General features: G+C 46.2%; 1 protein-coding gene across 2 annotated transcripts in view; it reads left to right on the plus strand.

Moving 5' to 3' along the window:
• The first annotated feature begins 1,020 nt into the window (after window positions 1–1,020).
• SNX11 (sorting nexin 11) overlaps window positions 1,021–18,206 on the plus strand; it is a 30,482-nt gene continuing 13,296 nt past the window's right edge. Inside the window, exons 1-5 of one of the 2 annotated variants that reach the window (XM_082197412.1) lie at window positions 1,038–1,459; window positions 2,786–2,886; window positions 3,801–3,899; window positions 6,445–6,657; window positions 7,963–9,949. In XM_082197412.1, coding sequence (XP_082053538.1) covers window positions 1,337–1,459; window positions 2,786–2,886; window positions 3,801–3,899; window positions 6,445–6,657; window positions 7,963–8,095 — 669 coding nt within the window. In that variant the 5' untranslated portion in view covers window positions 1,038–1,336 and the 3' untranslated portion in view covers window positions 8,096–9,949. Of the gene's footprint in view, window positions 1,460–2,785; window positions 2,887–3,800; window positions 3,900–6,444; window positions 6,658–7,962; window positions 9,950–18,206 lie in introns of those variants that run through there. The other variant, XM_082197413.1, reaches the window with a different exon arrangement.

The following is an 18,206-nucleotide window of genomic DNA, read 5'->3' on the forward strand; positions in this document are numbered from 1 at the left end:
GAATGGAAGAACTGTCTCATAACCAAAAGCTTGTTTGGGTCAGAACCACAAAAGATTCATGCCCCTCTGTTTGCTGTGTCCCCCCCCTCCAAACTCCCACATGCTCTAATCTAAAGAATCACCGGGTGGGGTGGGGGTGGAAGGCTCAGTGCGCAACTGCTTTGGTACACAGGACTGTACGCGGATCCCCGTAGGGTCAGGAATGCCATTCAGTCTGTGTTCCATCCCACCTCCCACTTATTCAGCTTGCTTGTGTGAATCAGATTCAACTGGCTCAAGCGCGAAAATCTGTTAGTGTGGCACACAGTTGCTTAGTCACCATGATTTCCCTCAGATTGCCCCAAGGATTCAACTCATGCCCCCATATGCCAGCAATGGAGGGGGCTGTGCCTTTCATTATTTGCTGAGGCTGTGCGGTTTGGTGAGCTGGAGGACCTTTCTTTCTTTCTGAGAGCCAGCGTGGTGTAGTGGTTAAGAGCAGTAGACTCATAATCTGGTGAACCGGGTTTGTTTCCCTGCTCCTCCACATGCAGCTGCTGGGTGACCTTGGGCTAGTCACACTTCTTTGAAGTCTCTCAGGTTCACTGCCTCACAGAGTGTTTGTTGTGAGGGAGGAAGGGAAAGGAGATTGTTAGCTGCTTGAGACTCCTTAAGGGGAGTGAAAGATGGGATATCAAGTCCAAACTCCTCCTCCTCCTCTCTTCTTTCTTTCTTTCTTTCTTTCTTTCTTTCTTTCTTTCTTTCTTTCTTTCTTTCTTTCTCAATAAGGTTGTGGATTCATATTCAACCAGCCCCTCCACTCCTTTCAGAAGAAGTGGGACAGAGCATATATACCTTAGAATCTACCTATTGGAAAATGAAGGGAGAACATAATAGAGTTCTGTACATCCAAACACCATTGTTGTTTGGAGGGGCAGTTGTTAGCTGGCAGCTTAAGAATGGATACAAGGAAATCTCTTCTTATAAAGAGTACTCATTTACAGGGCTGGACAGAGGACAGGTCTTTTAACATCTATTAGCCTTCATCCACATCACCTGGTACTTGAAGGTATCCTTACCTCCATGTTCCAAGACAATATCAGTTGCTGGCAACAAAGAAAGGAATGTGGTTGCTTCCATCCTGTGCTTTTCAACTTCCTGGGTGCCTCTGGTTGGCCATCATTGAAAAAAGGTGCTGAAGTAGATGTACATTTGGTGTGATCTAGCAAGGCTTTTTTTCTATCTGCTTAAACAGTTTCTGTTTGTAGATGATGTTCTTCAGGCTAGGAGTCATTATTCCTCTTAAGGTATGGGATGGGAGGCCGTGGGGAGGAGTATTGGGACTGGAGACTTTTGAATGTGTTTCCACCACCCCCTCTATCCTCTTGCCCAGGAGCTGACCACTGTGCGTGTCCAAGATCCTCGTGTCCAGAACGAGGGCTCCTGGAACTCTTATGTGGACTACAAAATATTCCTCCATGTAAGTATGGCAAAGCTGGAGCTGGAAGGGGTCCAAAGAGCAACAGCTAAAGTGACTGGAAATATGGCTTGTCATCTCATGTAGAAAACATTTGTAGAACAAATTCTTCTTCTAACAAAGCCATCTTCGCCTGGTGCTGAAATGGCCACCTCTGCTACTTTTTCAAACTGCTGTGTAAGTGAGAGTAAACTGCCTGTATTCCAGTCCCTCTGGCAACTGCACAGAATTTGGAAGAGAAGTCAACTTTGCATCACTGGCAGGCAGAAGGCAAGAGACAGCAGGAATTCTCCTGCTATTTGTTTCTTACCTTTTCCAAAGCTCTGCACAAGTGAGCCAAGACTTCTTCCCTTCTCCAGGCTGCAGTGCAAAGAAGTCTGAAAGAGACTTCTAGGAGTCATGGGTACTTTCCATTGGCACCTTATATTGGTCCACACAGCTCACTATTGTCTCCATTGGCATGCAACAGGAGCTTTCCGAGGTTTCAGACAGGGTTCTCCCTGCCTCTGCTTGGAGATGCCTTGGATTGAATCTCAAACTTTCTATGTAGAAAGCAGATGTTCTGCCATTAAGCTACAACCCTAATCCAGGGATTGTGCTGGTCGTGAGGCTATAACAGAGTGGCCTCTGAGAAAACAGAAGCTAGCCACCTCTGGATTAGAGGATTATGTGGAGGATGGCTGGGAGTCAAACTACCTTGGGGACCTTACCTGCTGGTTTAGAGGCTGGACCACCAGATCATGTAGATAAATAAGGGATGGCTAGCACAATGCACCCTTCATGTTACCTTTTCCTGCAGCATCTGACTGACAACTGCTAGGCTAGATGAATCTTTGGTCTGATTTCCCCTAAGGCAATTTTTATTTGGGCTCTCATCCCACTGTCTGCCTTGGCTGATCAAATAATAATAATAATAATAATAATAATAATAATAATAATAATAGTCACATTTCCGAGGGCTCAGTTGTAGGTACCTCTCTGAGAGGCAGAAGGAAATGTAAGAAAAACAAATCTGTTGCTAATAGTTAAAGGACATTATAGAGAAAAAGGCCATTCTTTTAATACCAAAAAAATCAAATAGCAAGCATGCTCTTTGCTGACACAGCCTCACCTGTTGGGGCAATTAAATCTTTAGTTCGGTCATCATAATGCTTAAAAGTTTGCATTTCCAGTTTTCATGGCACAAAGTGTCTACAGTATAATGCTAGTGCTGCTTTAACAAAATGGCCAGCAGAGGGAGACAGCTTGGAAAAAGAGCCTGAGATAAGAAAATGAAAGGGGGGGGGGGCAGGAAATCTCAGAGCAACACTCTCTCTTCTCATTATGCAGACCAACAGCAAAGCCTTTACAGCCAAGACATCCTGTGTACGCAGACGGTACCGTGAGTTCGTGTGGCTGAAGAAACGGCTGCAGAAAAATGCCGGCTTGGTGTAAGTGTGAAATGGCAATCTTTTCAAAGCCTGCTGTACCCACAAAACATCACCAGGATAGGCAGGGCCTATGCCCCAATATAGCTCTGTTGAAAATAAAACTAGCTGAGGGTTCTAAATGCATTTGTTTGAATGGAAGCCTTTAAAATGTGCCTAACAAAGAGTGGCTCATTGGGAGAGCGCATGCTTTGCATGCAGAGGATCCCATGTTCATTCCCTGACGTCTTAAGTTAAAAGTGATCTGAGTAACAGTGCTGGGAAAAGGATCCCCTGCCTGACACCTTTGGAGAGCTGCTGCCAGTCAGAGATGTTAATGGCAAGAAGGAGCAATAGCTACCTTCTGAATAAGGCTGCTTTATATGTCAATTTCTTTTGTTAGAACTTAGAAGAGGCTTGCAATTTACCTTTTGCAAAGTTCATGTTACATCTACTCACTTGCAAGTGAGCCCAGCTCTGATACTGATCTAGCATCTGCTCTGATACTGATCTAGCATCCTGGAACCTACATAACTTTTCTGTAAACCCAGCTTGATAATTTAGTGCTGAGGACCATTCAAAGACATCAGCTTCACCTTGCAGAAATGCTGAGTTTTTCGTAAGGGGACCCGTCATGCGCTAACAGCTCCTGTCAGGCTTGTGGAAGATGTGCATTTCACTAATGTGCGTTTGCCAGTTTCATTGCCAAAATCAAAGGAGTCGTGTGAGAGTTTGCTGGAAGTCATTTTCATTCCTGACAAGAGCAAAATGCAGGAGGTAGCTGGTAGAGCTAGTAGTTTTCAGAGGGATCCCTTTTCAATAGTGCACAACAAACTCTTGGAATATAGTCAGAGACTGGAAGCATCTCTTTTCCTATTAACGTGCATGCAACTTGACAGGAGTGTCTTCATTCTTACGCCCCCTCCCCAATCTTTCAGGCCTGTCCCAGAACTTCCAGGGAAGTCCACCTTCTTTGCAGGCAGCACTGATGAATTCATTGAGAAGCGGAGGCAAGGGCTTCAGCAGTTCCTGGAGAAGTGAGTAGAAAGTAGGAACGAAGGTGGGGGAGGGCAGAGTTATGTGCTTGGATGCTGTCATACATTTGGCAGAAATGTGGGTATATGTTGGGCTTCTCCATAAGAAAGAACGTTCCCATGAACAGTTACATTAATGTGTTCCATTCCCCATAATCTGCCCCTTTCTTTTCCCCTTCTGGCCTGGGATAAGTGCGTTTAGCTTCAGTTGCACTTCTTTTTTAATTCTTATCCTGTCCTCCTGTTAAGAAGCTTTGGGTGTAAGGTGAGGTCACCCTGCTTTATCTTTGAAAGCTTTCTGTAAGGTAGCCTAGGCCAGAGAGAGACGGGTGCCTTGGCCTAGGGTTACTCAGAGGACTTTACGGTGGAAGGTCTTCTCCTAGTCCAATACATTCACTTTGCTATCCCGGCTCTCACTTGTGGAGACTGACTTAGAAATGTAGTTGGAGTGAGCAGCAGTTAGCCCAGAGTGAGCAGAGGGAGGGCAACACCTCCCTTCCTCCACTTGGCTGATCCCCACTGCAAGGAAGGTGCTCTATTTTGCTGTCAGGGGAAGCGCAATAGCTCAGTGGTTGAGTACATGCTTCACATGCAGCAGGTCTTGGATTCAGATCCTGTTATTTCCAGGTCGGCCTGGGAAAGACTCCTACCTGAACGCAGGAGAGCCACTGTCAGTGGACAGTACTGAACCATTGGTCGGACTTGGTATAAGGCAATTTCCTGTATATCTCATGGCCCTTTAAAACTTGGAGAGTTAGACATGCCAGCTCTGTGGTGCTGTCTTTCAGTATGTGGAAAATACAACATAGCAGTTATGTGTTGTGTTTTTCCTGGCCTCTACAAAGATGGTGTGCAGATGTAATCATTCAACCTGAGTATTCTCCAGGTATCTCAAGCAATTTGTTGGAAATAACAGTTTGAGAAACATTATATTTTTAAAGAATAGTTATACCTTACATTTCCACTTAAAAAAACCCTGCCACAATACCCAAAGTGACTTCCAACATGTTTTAAAGTAGTAATGGGTTAGATCAGGTTGGGGAACCTATAGCCCTACTGTAGTGTACTGTACTGTGGGATCACTCGTAGCTAAGTAAGATTGTCTTCCATGCAAAGGCATAGCGTGGAGAGTGCCGTGGGTGCCATGGCCCTGGGTGCAGTTTTGAGAGAAGAAGAAGAAGAAGAAGAGTTTGGATTTGATATCCCGCCTTTCACTCCCCTTCAGGAGTCTCAAAGCGGCTAACAATCTCCTTTCCCTTCCTCACCCACAACAAACACTCTGTGAGGTGATTGGAGCTGAGAGACTTCAAAGAAGTGTGACTGGCCCAAGGTCACCCAGCAGCTGCATGTGGAGGAGCGGAGACGCGAACTCAGTTCCCCAAATTATGTGACTACCACTCTTAACCACTACACCACACTGGCGCAAACGGGCACCCCCACAGCAGGCTCCTTCATTGGAGACCGGCTCTGCGCCAGAAGCTGCGCCCTGGCTGCAGCGCTTGGGGCTGGCGCAGCTCCGCCCCCAGGTCAGGCCTGACCTGAGGAGGAGAGCAGGCGAGTGGGTGGCAGCACTGTCACCCACCCTCCTCAGCTGCGGCACACCTCATGCTCAGTGGCAGCGGCTCTCTCGCTGGGTCACGTCTGACCCAGGCCTGACCCAGCAGCAGAGAGCAGAAAGAGAGTGGGTAGCAGCTTCCCTGCCTCTCTCCTACCTTGAACTGTGGTGCATGGAAGGGTGCCCTCCACACCCCATGCGCCTGCCCCGGGCAGCGCGGGCACACGCTCTGCCACTGCTTCCATGAATATGGTTTTAACAGTGTGTCTGTGCGGGCCAATTCTGGATCCGTACATCCTTCCACAGCAGGGACATAGGTTTCCGGGCGGGAGTAGATCACAGTGAGGATTTGCCAAATGTGCCTTCCTCTTAGCTCATTTCTCCCTTTCATCCTGAGTTTGTGCCTCTTCAAAGTCCATGACGCCTTTGGTAGAGGCTATTCTCCAGCTGGAGCACTCGCAGGCCAGTGCTTCCCAGTTGTCAGTGTTTATACTGCATTTTTTGAGATTTGCCTTGAGAGAGTCTTTAAACCTCTTTTGTTTAAACCTCATTACACTTTCCATTCTTAAGCTGGGAATAGAGTAGTTGCTTTGGAAGACGATAACCAGGCATCTGAACAACATGACCAGGCTGCTGGAATACAACTCCCATGAAGTCTTAACTTGATGGCGGAACAGAACCGTCCCTACCATTAGGCTGAGAGGTTGTCACTTTGAGCAGCAGATGCTTGGAGGTAGACAGCAGTGGCAGCCTTCACTGAACCCTATGATTGTTCTCTTTTGTAGGGCAGAGGTTTGCATGCATTTGGCTTATCTCTCACTCCTTTAGCTAGCCTGCCGAAAGCTAAGACTTGGCTATGTGGAAGAGAAGGGCAGGAAGGGCTGCTTGATCTGGGAAGAAGTCCGAGGGAATGCTCTTTTGTACAGAAAGCATGGCTTACCAGTTTGCTGTCCCTTTGGTTTGGTACTTACCACCTTCAATTTTCCTTTCAAGGGTGGTACAGAATGTTGTGCTGCTTTCGGATAGCCAGCTGCACCTCTTCCTCCAGAGCCAGCTCTCTATACCAGAGATTGAAGCTTGCGTCCAGGGTCGGGGCTCTCTGAGCGTCACAGATGCCATTCTCCATTATGCCATGTCAAACTGTGGTTGGGTGCAGGAAGAGGACAGCCATTCCGCTCTGCTGGCCAAAGGGGACTGCAGCAGCAGGTAATCGGAACTGGGTTTGTTGGTGCAGTTTGTACTAGATGCTGAAAACTCTGAAGTGAATCCAGAATGAAAACAGTTCCCATCTGGGGGAAAGAGAGCTGGATTGGAAGAGGAAGGTCAATATTTGAATGGGAAACCAGAGACAGGGCAGAAAAAGTAGAGTAGTGCCAGAGTTTCCAGGAACACCATGCTTTGCACCTCCTCCTCAATCAAGTGCCACCAGCCTTCTCTTTAATCAAGCGGGCAAGGCTTAGACATCACCAAGCAATTAACCACCACACTACAGGCTTTTTCAATAGTTGGATTTCATCATTTCCTGTAATCTTAAAAAAAATGGTTATGGTTTTGAGCCAAAGGGGGGTGAACTAAATTATGGTCTTGAAAGCTTTTTCCCCTTTCAGATATAGTTTTGTTGAATTTGTTATAATATGTGTGTGTGTGTGTGTTTAGTGAGGCTTAAGTTACTGAGTACAGTATTTTCTGCAGTATTTTCCTGCTCATCTACAATTGTGTGCTGTTCTTCCATCTCCCGCTCTTCCTTAATTCACAGCGGTGCTTTGATGTTAGACTGGCTATGGTTCTTGACCAGTCAAAACAGCTACACCATACTTCCCAAGAGATGAACTGAAACATTCTTCCATATCACACAGGATTCCTGGGTGTGCCATTTTAAAGTGTGGTGCTTTGTCTCTCTAAGCAACTGTGTGCATGGGGGAAGGGGGAATGGGGCAATCCTAACCATATTTCTCAGAGCAGGGGTGAGCAGAGGTAATGCTTGCAGGATCTGTTTTGGTTTTTACTAGAACCCCAAGATCTACCAATCAGAGTCAGGTACAAAAAACCCCCATTGGAATTAAATTGAATCTGTCGTCAGAAATTTGTTTTCAGTACCAGAACGGGGGGACGGGGACACACATACACACACACACACACAATTTATTGTGCCCTCTTTCCAGCTTTCTTAATAACTGGGGTGGTGGATGGGAGTTATCTGGTTGTTGCCATTGTTAAACAATTGGAAGCCAAAAACGCTTGCTGACCTACTTCAAATCACCTAGAGCTCTCCCAGGAGATCCTGATGTGCCATCTGCCCACCTCTGTCTTAAACGATACATTGGCAGTGTAGGTGTAAATGTGTTTGGTCTGATTCCAAACCAAGGAACTCTGGGATGTATAGTTCTGTGAAGGAACCAAAGATTTCCAACAAAGTATTATCTCTCTTCTCTGCCTTCCCCTTTTTCTTGAAACCCAACCCTAATTTTCTCTTACCTCCTTGTTTTGAAACCCAACCCTCTTTTCCAAAAGCTCCGTGGAATCTCACCCTCACTGGAGTGACATCAGCATGGAAGACAGCCAGTTGGAGAGCCCGGATTCTGAGGAAGAGGAGCCACTGCCCGTTGACTCCGTAGCATCAGCTGACCTTGTCAAGGAACAGTGAGAACAAGAAGGAAAAGGGCTCTGTCCAGGATGTGCTTGGAGCTCATCTCTAGCCCTTTCCTGGAACTTGCATTGCCTGTCAAAACTCCAGGGTCCAACTCCTATGCTGTAACTGGTGACCTGAGTGGGCGACCAGCCTGGACCAAGGCCCGAGAAGCTGAAGCTCACGCCTAGGAATACTGCAGTAGCTGTAAATTATATGATGTAGCTCCTGTTTTTGCAGCCTGATCCTGCCTTGTAGAAAATGAGCTGGCTTCCAGCAAGGGCATGTCAGCCTATCACTTCTTATCCCACCTTCTGTAGATTTTGGCAAACAGTCCTACGCAGGAAGCTGCTCGGTTTTGTTTTGGCTGCGTTCCCTTTCTCTCCCTCCTCCTCTCCATCGCTGATACGTGTTTCTCGCAGAGGCCCAGCTGTCTTTGGTTACCCTGTAGGCGTGTCAAAAACAGTTCGCCTGGGGTTGGACTTTCCTTTGTTACAGAGAGCCAGAGAGCCCACCTGCTGGCTGTGGATGCCAAGCCCACATCTGGGGTTCCCTGGTGGAGCTGCATGCAGCTGGGATGAGTGGCTGGGCACCCTCGCCAGCTCATTAGCACCAGAGCTGATTCTTCTGGTTAGAGGGTGCGAGCGTTAAGAACATAGAGGGGGGAATGAGGAAGTTATTCTGTAATGCTCTTGTGTGTTTGATGCATGCAACCCATCATCTGCTCTAGAAATAAGATGACCCCTCCATAGCCCCACCACTGTGTATCTTTGTGAGGGTATTAGATAATTTCCTTCCAATTGTCTTTGCACAGACAGTGGACCAACCAGAGATCTTACAGAGATCCCCTGACTTGCCCATTCTTCTTTGGGTAGAAGATAATGCAGAGCTAAAAGAAATGGGCTTAAATAGGCTGGGAGGCCTGCGTGAAACATTTCTTACTTTTTCTTTTTTGCTGTTTCTTCTCCTCTGTCTCCATTGCCTCTCAAAGTTTGGTGTACTATGAAATTAGGCTTCTGGTGATACCCATACACTTCCCCGAAAACCCTTTTTAATGAAAGTTGGGAAGTTTCTTGCCCTCCAACATCAACTCTGGTGTCTGGGTGCTTTCTGCTGTAACTTGCAGATTCAGTCTGTGGGCTTTGAGTTTTGAAATGGCAGAGAAACTCCTCAGTTAAAGTGCTTTTACCTTTTTTTCAGACCTCTTTCTCTCCCAATAACTCAGTAAAACAAACATGCAAGTAGAACTGCTATCACCTGAAAAGCTCTGGTCATGCGTTGCTTTTAATCGTTCATTCTCCCACTCCCCAGTCTGCCACCCAGTTATGACATATTTTCTTTTTAGATGTGGAACTGAGGAGGGTGCAGAAGAGCAAAAGAAGCAAGTGTCCTCTCTTTCAAGTTCTGGTGGTGTATATAGAATGGTGTGTATAGAAAGTAATAATGGAATATCCTATTACATCCATCAACAGACAGGCCAAGTTCAGATATACATCTCTCCAGTTGTTGACTTTCCAGTCATTTTGACCTTAGGATGTAAACTGCAAGGCCCTCTTCACAAGTGGTGGTGGAAGGGCACGTCCTCTTGCAGGATCTTATAGCACGGAGATCATGGGAGCATCCATGTGAGGGTGGTCAGTGGCATCTGTCTGTCCCATTTTATCAGAGTCCGCCCCCTTGAGTACTGATGAAGCAGGAAGGGAATTTGTTTCATTCATGCACACTCTCCAACAGCCACAGATTGCAGCACAGAGAAGGAGATCCCTTGCTGCAACAGGTGCACAGAGAGAACATCCTCTAAGATACTGTATATGTGAATTTTCAGAAATGTGTATACTTGCAAAAATAAAAAAGGATAACATTTCCAGGCGATGTCCATTAACAGTGCTTTGCTTTTTACCCAACCTGAGAATGTTTGATTTAACATTTTCTCTTACAAGCAGGGCTTTAATCTGAGGCAAAGGTAAAACATTGTGCAAAATGCAGTTCCCTCGTGAATAACCTCTGCTAACCTCATCCCACACTCATAGCACCTATCATATTATGCATGGATTGCCAGTGGATAGTTCAGGTGCTTGACTAGGGGCATGTTATAATAGGAGGAGTTAGAGCCAATCCAGGTTAAATATTATTATTATTTAGGAGACATGGGAGATTCCAGTGTCCCTGGTAAGGTTTTGGTTAACCTTTCACTAAAGGCATAAAAAATGGGCAGCCCTGAATACAAAAACAGGGAAGGTCTCTTATGATATCGGGGCAAACAGGATAGTGTTTTGGTGATGGGGTGATCTGTCAATTAGTTTTCACTTGGCATGGATATGTTTCCTCGGTTGAAAGACTGATATGTCTGGAGGTAGGAAAAGGTTTTACTGGCAAGTGGGATAGGTCATGAATCTGGGATTTTAAAAAATCTTGTAGCAGCTTTCGGGGATCTGTGGCTGTCCAGATGTTGTTGAATTCCAATTCCCATCAGCCCCAACCAGCCATAATTTGCTTAGTAAGCTGTTTTCTGTCACGAACCTGGCCTCTGCTTGTGGCACGTGGTATTTTGGATTATGTTGGTGTTTGGGCTGTTGCTGGATACGTGACTTTGTTTTGTAGGGATTTACACCCAAATGGACTTCTAGTCTATTTCAACTTGATGATTCATAGCTGCACAGCATAGTAGTTAAGAGACAGAAGTCCCCCAGTTCAAATTTCAGCTTGGTCAAGAAGTAGATTTAAGAGATGGTATTATTCACTGGCCTTGCCTCTCTGCCTGTAACATAGGGATAATAATGCTGGTCTTCCTTACTAGGGATGCTAAGGATTAATGAGATCATGTATATGAAGTGCTTTGAGCATTTAGGGACAGTGATATGTATCTATTTAAGTTCCTCTATATTATTTCAGCTTCATAGTTGCTGCTGCAGCATGGCTCCTTTTTATGTACTATGTATCTATTTACAGTGGTACCTCGGGTTAAGTACTTAATTCGTTCCGGAGGTCCGTTCTTAACCTGAAACTGTTCTTAAAACTGAAGCACCACTTTAGCTAATGGGGCCTCCTGCTGCCACCGCGCCATCAGAGCACAATTTCTGTTCTCATCCTGAAGCAAAGTTCTTAACCCGAGGTACTATTTCTGAGTTAGTGGAGTCTGTAACCTGAAGCGTATGTAATCCAAGGTGCCACTGTAAGTCCCTCTACGTTATTTCAACTGCATAGTTGCTGCTGCAGCATGGCTCCTTTTCATGCCCTTCTGGTGCCAAAAGAACCCAAGGTCATGTGCAAGGGGGTTGCTGGTGTGCTACTTCTGACACAAGTACTTCTGACACAAGTCTTGCTGTCTTCTGTTAGAGTCTTAAGTTAGTGGAGCACTGTAGGAAGTAGTCATGCGGCTGAGGCTATATCAGACTAGGCACTCATTATTACTTAAAAAAATTGAGATGCGATACCTCTGGAGGCCCTTCACCACCGCCCCCAAATTTCACATCTCCTCTGCCTCTCCTTAGTTATGGCTTTACATTGCAGGGGGCTTTTGGGCCTGGTGCGCCGCAAAAGGGATCAAGCCAAATGCGCAGGTGGAGGGTGGGCAAAGAGGACTTTGAAACCTACAGAGGAAAATTCTCAAAATGTCAAAAGAAGTTCACTTCAAAAAACAAAAACAGAATAAACCTCTCCTCACTAGCCAGATGCTCACTAATGACAGCTACTCTCCTGATTGGCCGGGCTGCCTCATGAATATTGATGAGAGCGCATGATCCAAATGGCGCAGCTGTGCAACCACCTGCCCTTGCCAGCTCAGCTTTCGAAGCTTCCAGACAGTCATTCGGAGCTGTTCGGAGATTTGATTTCCCACCCTCCTGAAAACTCAACACAAGTCTTCCCTCCCCTTTCCGCATGGTGCTCTCTCTCTTCTCGAGTGTATTTGGAGAGAGATGATGAGACAACCAGTAGGGAACCAGTGCAAGTTAGGCAGGGCTTCATTTTATGCCCAGGTTCAGGCCAAAGACACTTTCAGTATCTATATTGCCCTACAGATTCAGGACAAACCAAAGTTTGTGCAATCAGTAGCAGACATTTTGTAGAATGTGTTGATGGCTTTTTGGCTTCCAGGCACATAGCAGAATGAGGTGGCAGAGTCCAGAGATGCACTTCAGTTTATAGGTGCTGATGATGCTCATTTTCCATTGTTTCTCCATGCAAAAACAACCAAGGCAACTCCTTGGAAGAAGAACAGAAACACTGCCAGGAGAGGCCTGCACTTAAGTTATTGACATGCTAGCTTTCTCCATGCAGGAAGTCTTAATTTCTAAGTGGGGGAGTATTTTTCCCCCAGCCCCCTCCACCTGCAGTCTGAAGTAGTACAGTTCAGAACTCTTACCACCTCATTCTGTGCAGTTGAATGGCTCCTATCCTGAGTTGGGGCGGGTGTTACCTACTTGGCATAGGAAACAAGGTGCTCACAGCATGAAGAGGGAACCCACATGTGTTCAAAATGGGAGTATACTAATTTATGTGTGTATAGCTATGAGCTGTGATTGCTGAATGGCACCTCTCATGTTCAGGGTCAGCATATCTGACTACCAGCTGCTGAGGGCAAGTGAGGAATGGTGATCTCTTCTGCATCCTGCTTGAGATTTTCCAAAGTCAGCTGGCTAGCCACTGTTTAGAGACAGACAGCTAGGCTATGTAGATCTTGATTTGATCTAGCAATGTAACATTTATCTTAGCATTCACTAGATTCTCATTCTCTGATACTTTCACTCTACAACTGTGAGCTGGCTAGAGAGTCCTGGGTATGTAGAACACCTTTTCCTTCCCCATGGTGAAATGGCAGCCAGTCCCTAACAAACCTTAGACAAGGTAAAAGTGAGCCCTGGTGCCTGTTGCTTCACAAACCAAGAATTTAAATGAGACCTTGAGGGGAGATTCAGCAGCGCTGAGCCTCTGGCATGTTTGCAACAGGAGGACCAAAGCTAGGAATGTAATGCTAAAACATTGAACAAGAAACCCTCTGAGCATACTGAGTGCCTTTTAAGTCTGCATAGTAGGTGTGGGGAACCTGTGGTACTCCAACCGTTTGACTACAACTCCCATCATCCCTGATCACTGGCCATGCTGGCTGGGGCTGATGAGAGTTGGGATGAATTCCATTTAATGTGTCTAGTCTCAATACAGCCAGGATTAAAAGGCAGGGATTGTAGTAATAAGTGCAGCCGCCCTTTGCCTTTAGAAATTGTGTAGTACAAATGTGCAGGGTTGAATGTGTTAAAGGAAATGGTTCTCTGCAGGAGTGCCACAGCAATATCAACATCTGCAGGCTTTATTTTTAGGTTAAAGCTGGTTTAGCCTCCCTGCTGTGCAGAGATCCATTTAGTTCCTGTAAGGGACTAACGGCCTGGAGGTTCCTTGATTCTTAACAAGATCTTAGCTCAAGTGCTGCCTTTTCCTTCTCCTTCTCAAGGCTCCCTGGATCACTTCAGCACAGATTGTGCCTATCGCACTTTCGACATGGGCTTATTCCAAATCCAACCATGCTGGTTGGCAATTTAGGGAGGGAAAAATATATATCCTGCACATACTCAAAACTATTCTCTCTCAATTCAGTGGGGTTTGCACTGGAGAAGTTGCTGGCCAGACTGCTCTACCTTCCACCTTTAACGGGAGCCCCAAAATTTGCCCCCAGAGGAGAGTGCCTCCCTCTGTTTTGTTGCAGGGTTGTCTCTTGCTTTCTGGCTCCTCCAAACTCTTGCTCTTTCCTCTGCTGAGAGACTGGGGAGTGGGGATTAACACCCTTGGAGCTGCAAGCTGTTAGCCGGGTCAAGGCTTGGAGTTGCAAACATCTCTCTTGGCTTGTTTCTTTTCTTTCTTTCCCTGCTGCCGGCAGGATTTCTGGCGGAGCACCATTAAGGCTCCCCAAGTCTCCCTGCCTTCTGCTCCATTCCGAGTTTCTCTTGGCAGGCGCCTGGCCTATTTTTTTTTTTTTTAATGGAGGAAGTAATTTTTGCTGTGCCTGCCAGCAGCCTGGAATTTCAGGGTGGTGATTAGGGGGAAAGGGAAAAAAAGGGGGGGAGAGAGAGGTTGAGTGCTGTGCCTACTGCAGGCTCATTAAGCTCAGGGTTGCGGGCGGCAGCTGCGGATCGAGATGTGGGCAGCCATCTGAGACGCGGGAGAGATGCTTCTTCCTATCAAGGCCTGGACATGAATCCTGCACCCCTATTCTCCACGCGCCACCTCTTGCCAAAAGTAAAAACGGCAAGAAAAAACAACAGGCTCTATTTGAACTGGGCTGACTGCAGATCGTCCTTTCAGCACTGGATTTGCAGCCGCACAAGCATGTGAATTAGAATATGCAGGGGGACCCCTGCTACTATTACCCCTCCCCATCAAGTCACTGCAATTTGGGTCCAATATTCTAAAATAAAGGGGAAGTTCAAGATGACCTTGAAGCAGAGCTTTATTTGAGACAGTTTTGAATAGGAATCTTGACCCTGCAACATATGAGTCAGGGATAGCCAACACACAGCCCTCCAGATGTTGAACTATAACTCCCATCGTTCCTGACCATTAGCCATGCTGGCTGGGGCAGATGGAAGTTGGAGTTTAGCATCAGTTGGATAGCACTACATTGGCCATCCATGATACAAATTAATAATGAAGATGAATGCCACTCTGCATATGCTTCAAGCGCCTTTTCTTCACAACCAAGAACCTACAGTCTGCTCCTTCTAATCTTGGTATTAGAAGGGAAGGCTTCCAGGCCAATGAACATAGAAACATGGAACTGTAGAGTTGGAAGGGACCCCAAGGGTTATCTACTCCAACATTAATTTGAGCCTTAGCCCACCCTTTTTAAAACAACAACAACAAAAAAGAAGTGCTACCTTGGTTTTACTGCTTGGGATACTAGCTGTATATAGATGGGGACCTCCTTGGGCCCAGGGCTTGGTTCCTAAAAGGGAGATGAAGGATTCAGACCTTACTGGAATTTATCTCCTGTGATCTGCTTCCAGAGGCTTATCTTACAAATGTGCAGGAGGGAGCTGGCTGACTTTACTCATTCGAGCCACAGTGCCTTGCTAATTGCTACAAGGCTGTGGGAACACCAAGAGATGCCTAGTTCCAAAATGAGAAATTCACATTTATGATTTCAAAGTTAATTAACTAGCTATGGGCAACCCTCTGCATTATGGGATTAACAGCACTGACCAGTTTTACTAGGGAGTTGCAAGGATTACTGAGCTCATACACATGAGGTCCTTGAAACACTCTATAGACGTGAAGTTGTGTTACTGAGATGAGAAGAGACCCACATTGCAGTCAGCTTGCCAGTTTGGTACAGCTAATCATTTTATATGGTGCCATAGGCGCCAACTCCTAGGGGCTGTAGGGGCTTCAGACCCCACAATAAAACATTTGAGGGGTCTGGGACCTCTCAAGTTGGCACTCCTGCATGTTGCCATTCCACATGCAAAGTACTTTGTCAACTATACGGTATTGCTGTTCTTTTAGGATTTTTTTGAGTAAGGTCAACATGAGTCTTATATTACAGAGCAGGGATCTGGGCTTTGCCGAAACTCACACCATAGCTTTGGTGCAGAGGATACAATCTATGCATGAAGAACAGCAGACCCCACATTGCAAAGGGATAAGGCATGCAGAACTCCCTGGCTCAGCTCTTTGAGATGTCCATGTAATGGGGGCTGGCAGGGCAAAAGACAAGGGAGATCAGAGGCAGGCGGAGCCAAAGTGAGTGACAAGTGTATCTATTCTGTTTGTAAGAAGGCAGGCAAGTGGGGGCTGGCTAATGATAGGCTGGAGGTTAGTGGAGCAGTGCTCTGTTTGCCCTTATGGTCCAGCCTCCACTGTGCCCATATATGCTAAGCTTGTGCCCAAAGTGTGAAGTAGCCTAGGCACACAGCCTTCTCTAGAGTCAGATGACTGGGTGCAGGACATGATCTGTTCCCATGAGATGATAGGAAAGTTTTAAGAAAAGATTCTTACAATTCATTTGGATGGTGGGAGGCAGTACTGCTCAAGTCAGTGGATCTATAGAGCAGGGGTGGCTAATACCCAGTTTGGGGTGTGTGATCTGGCCTCGTTAAAAAAATAAAATCATTTCACTCTCTAAGAACCAACCAAGTTTAGGAGCAGTGGCAAAAAGGGAGACAAAAATAAGCAGAAACAATGTTGTGCAGGGCACAGTGCCTACGTAATCATATCAGCCATTTCATGAGGGAGAGGGGGTGATTACCCTTCTCAGCAGATCTGCGCTGGCCAAGTGTAAATGTGACCCATGCCAAAAAGGTTAGTTACACTCACTATAAAGATTTCCTATGTAGTAGATTTTTAATTTTATTTTTATTTTTAACAAGGTGGAAAACTAACAGCTTCTGTCCAAAAAGCTCCTGGCTTATTATCTGTCCTCCCCTATTCACATTATCACTAGGAGCTACTGTAGCAAAGTGCCTTAGAGACTTGAGTTGCAAAGTAGGAAGACCTTAGTTTAAATTTCACTGCAGCGATAAACTCTGTGGAAACACAAACTCAGCTCCCCACACCTGAACTATGGGGATTAATAGTACTAACCTACCTAACAAGGCTGATTCATGTGGACACAAAAGTGCTGTGTGCATGCTAAATATTGTTGAGAGCTAGTAAGCCTTGATGGGCAGAGGGAGGAGACGGATGCCAGTCATTTTGCCAATTCCCTGCCTTAGCCACTGCTGATGCTGCAGCCCTCAATGGGAACCACAGAGAATAAAGACAGCCCTGTGTTCTGAGTCTTGGTCATGCTAGAATATGACAGCATGTTGGGAGTGTGAGTTGGAATACTGGGAGCTGATTTACAAGAATATCAGACTGGACACAATCCACACCGAACTGAACCAGATGTGCTCCCATTTATTTCAATAGAGCTTTTGCGGGAGAACTTCTTGGTGAATTGTGCCCTTTATTTTTCCTCTGCTGGGCAACACAGTTGTGGAGAAGAGCAAACAATTTGCGGTAGGCAGCGATCCCTGCCTCCTGTGAGTTGAGAGGTTCAAATATGTCTTCCCAATTAAAGCACAGCTGTTCAGAAAGAAATGGAGAGGGAGAGGGCTGCTGGTGGTGGAGCTGCTGTCTCTTTAAAGAGCCCTTCTAGTGACTGATGAGGGTTGGAGAGACAGAGCCAGGCAGGCCCTGATGAAACACTCATCGCACAGCTAGAAAATGACTGTAATTATGAACCAGTCCCTGCAGAAGGATGAACTCCAAGTTTGCTAATAACCCCGCCAGGTGCCTCTCTCATCTCTCTCCATGCCCAAGTGGTCTCTGTGGCAGCAAAGTTGGACTTACAGAAACTGTAGGCAAATATTTCCTAATGAGCGGTAAATTCCTTCCTTCCTGCAACTGGACCATCCTTGTCAGCAGGATTGTGTCTGTTTATGTCCTGCACCAAAGTAAGAACTGAACTGTTATCTTAAAATGTCAGACCACAAGGACCATCAAGCCTAGCACTGCCTTCAAATAACAGGCAGCCAGATGCCTTGGGGAAGCTCACACACTGAGTATGCTGAAGAAGACAGGCTCCCCCCTGACTTGCTTTTTGCCACAGGATCTGATAATTAAAAGTACAAGTGGGACATGCCAAAGCTCAGGATTCCAACCAGCCATGCCCTTGTCAAGGATACTTCATTCCATTCCTCCTCCAACAGTGGTCAGTCAACATCCTAAAGATGGTGTGTGCTTCTGCCAGCCTTTGGATTTCTCCAAGTGTGTAGATAAGAACATAGGAAGAGCTTGCTGGATCAGGCCAATGGCCCATCTGGTCTAGCCAACCAGATGCCTTTGGGAAACCCCACAAGCTGGATTTGAGCACAAGAGCACTCGTCCCTCCTGTGGTTTCCAGAAACTGGGATTCCAAAGCATTGCTGCCTCCAAATTCTGCTGTTCTGACTACATCAGTGTTTGCTGTCAAGTGTATGTAGTAGGGATGGGGGACCTCTCTATCTGGTTCTCAGGAACACCCTCCAAGCTATAACCCCTGTCCCCAAGCTACACCCTGCTTCTGTCCTACTTCATACCCTCCTTGAGTGTCATTGCCTGGCTGGTATGTGCTCTTGAATTTTTATAATGCCTCTCAGTTATTTCACAAAACTCCAGT

Source organism: Podarcis vaucheri (assembly GCF_965113315.1).
Source record: "Podarcis vaucheri genome assembly, chromosome: 13".
Classification (NCBI taxonomy): domain Eukaryota; kingdom Metazoa; phylum Chordata; class Lepidosauria; order Squamata; family Lacertidae; genus Podarcis; species Podarcis vaucheri.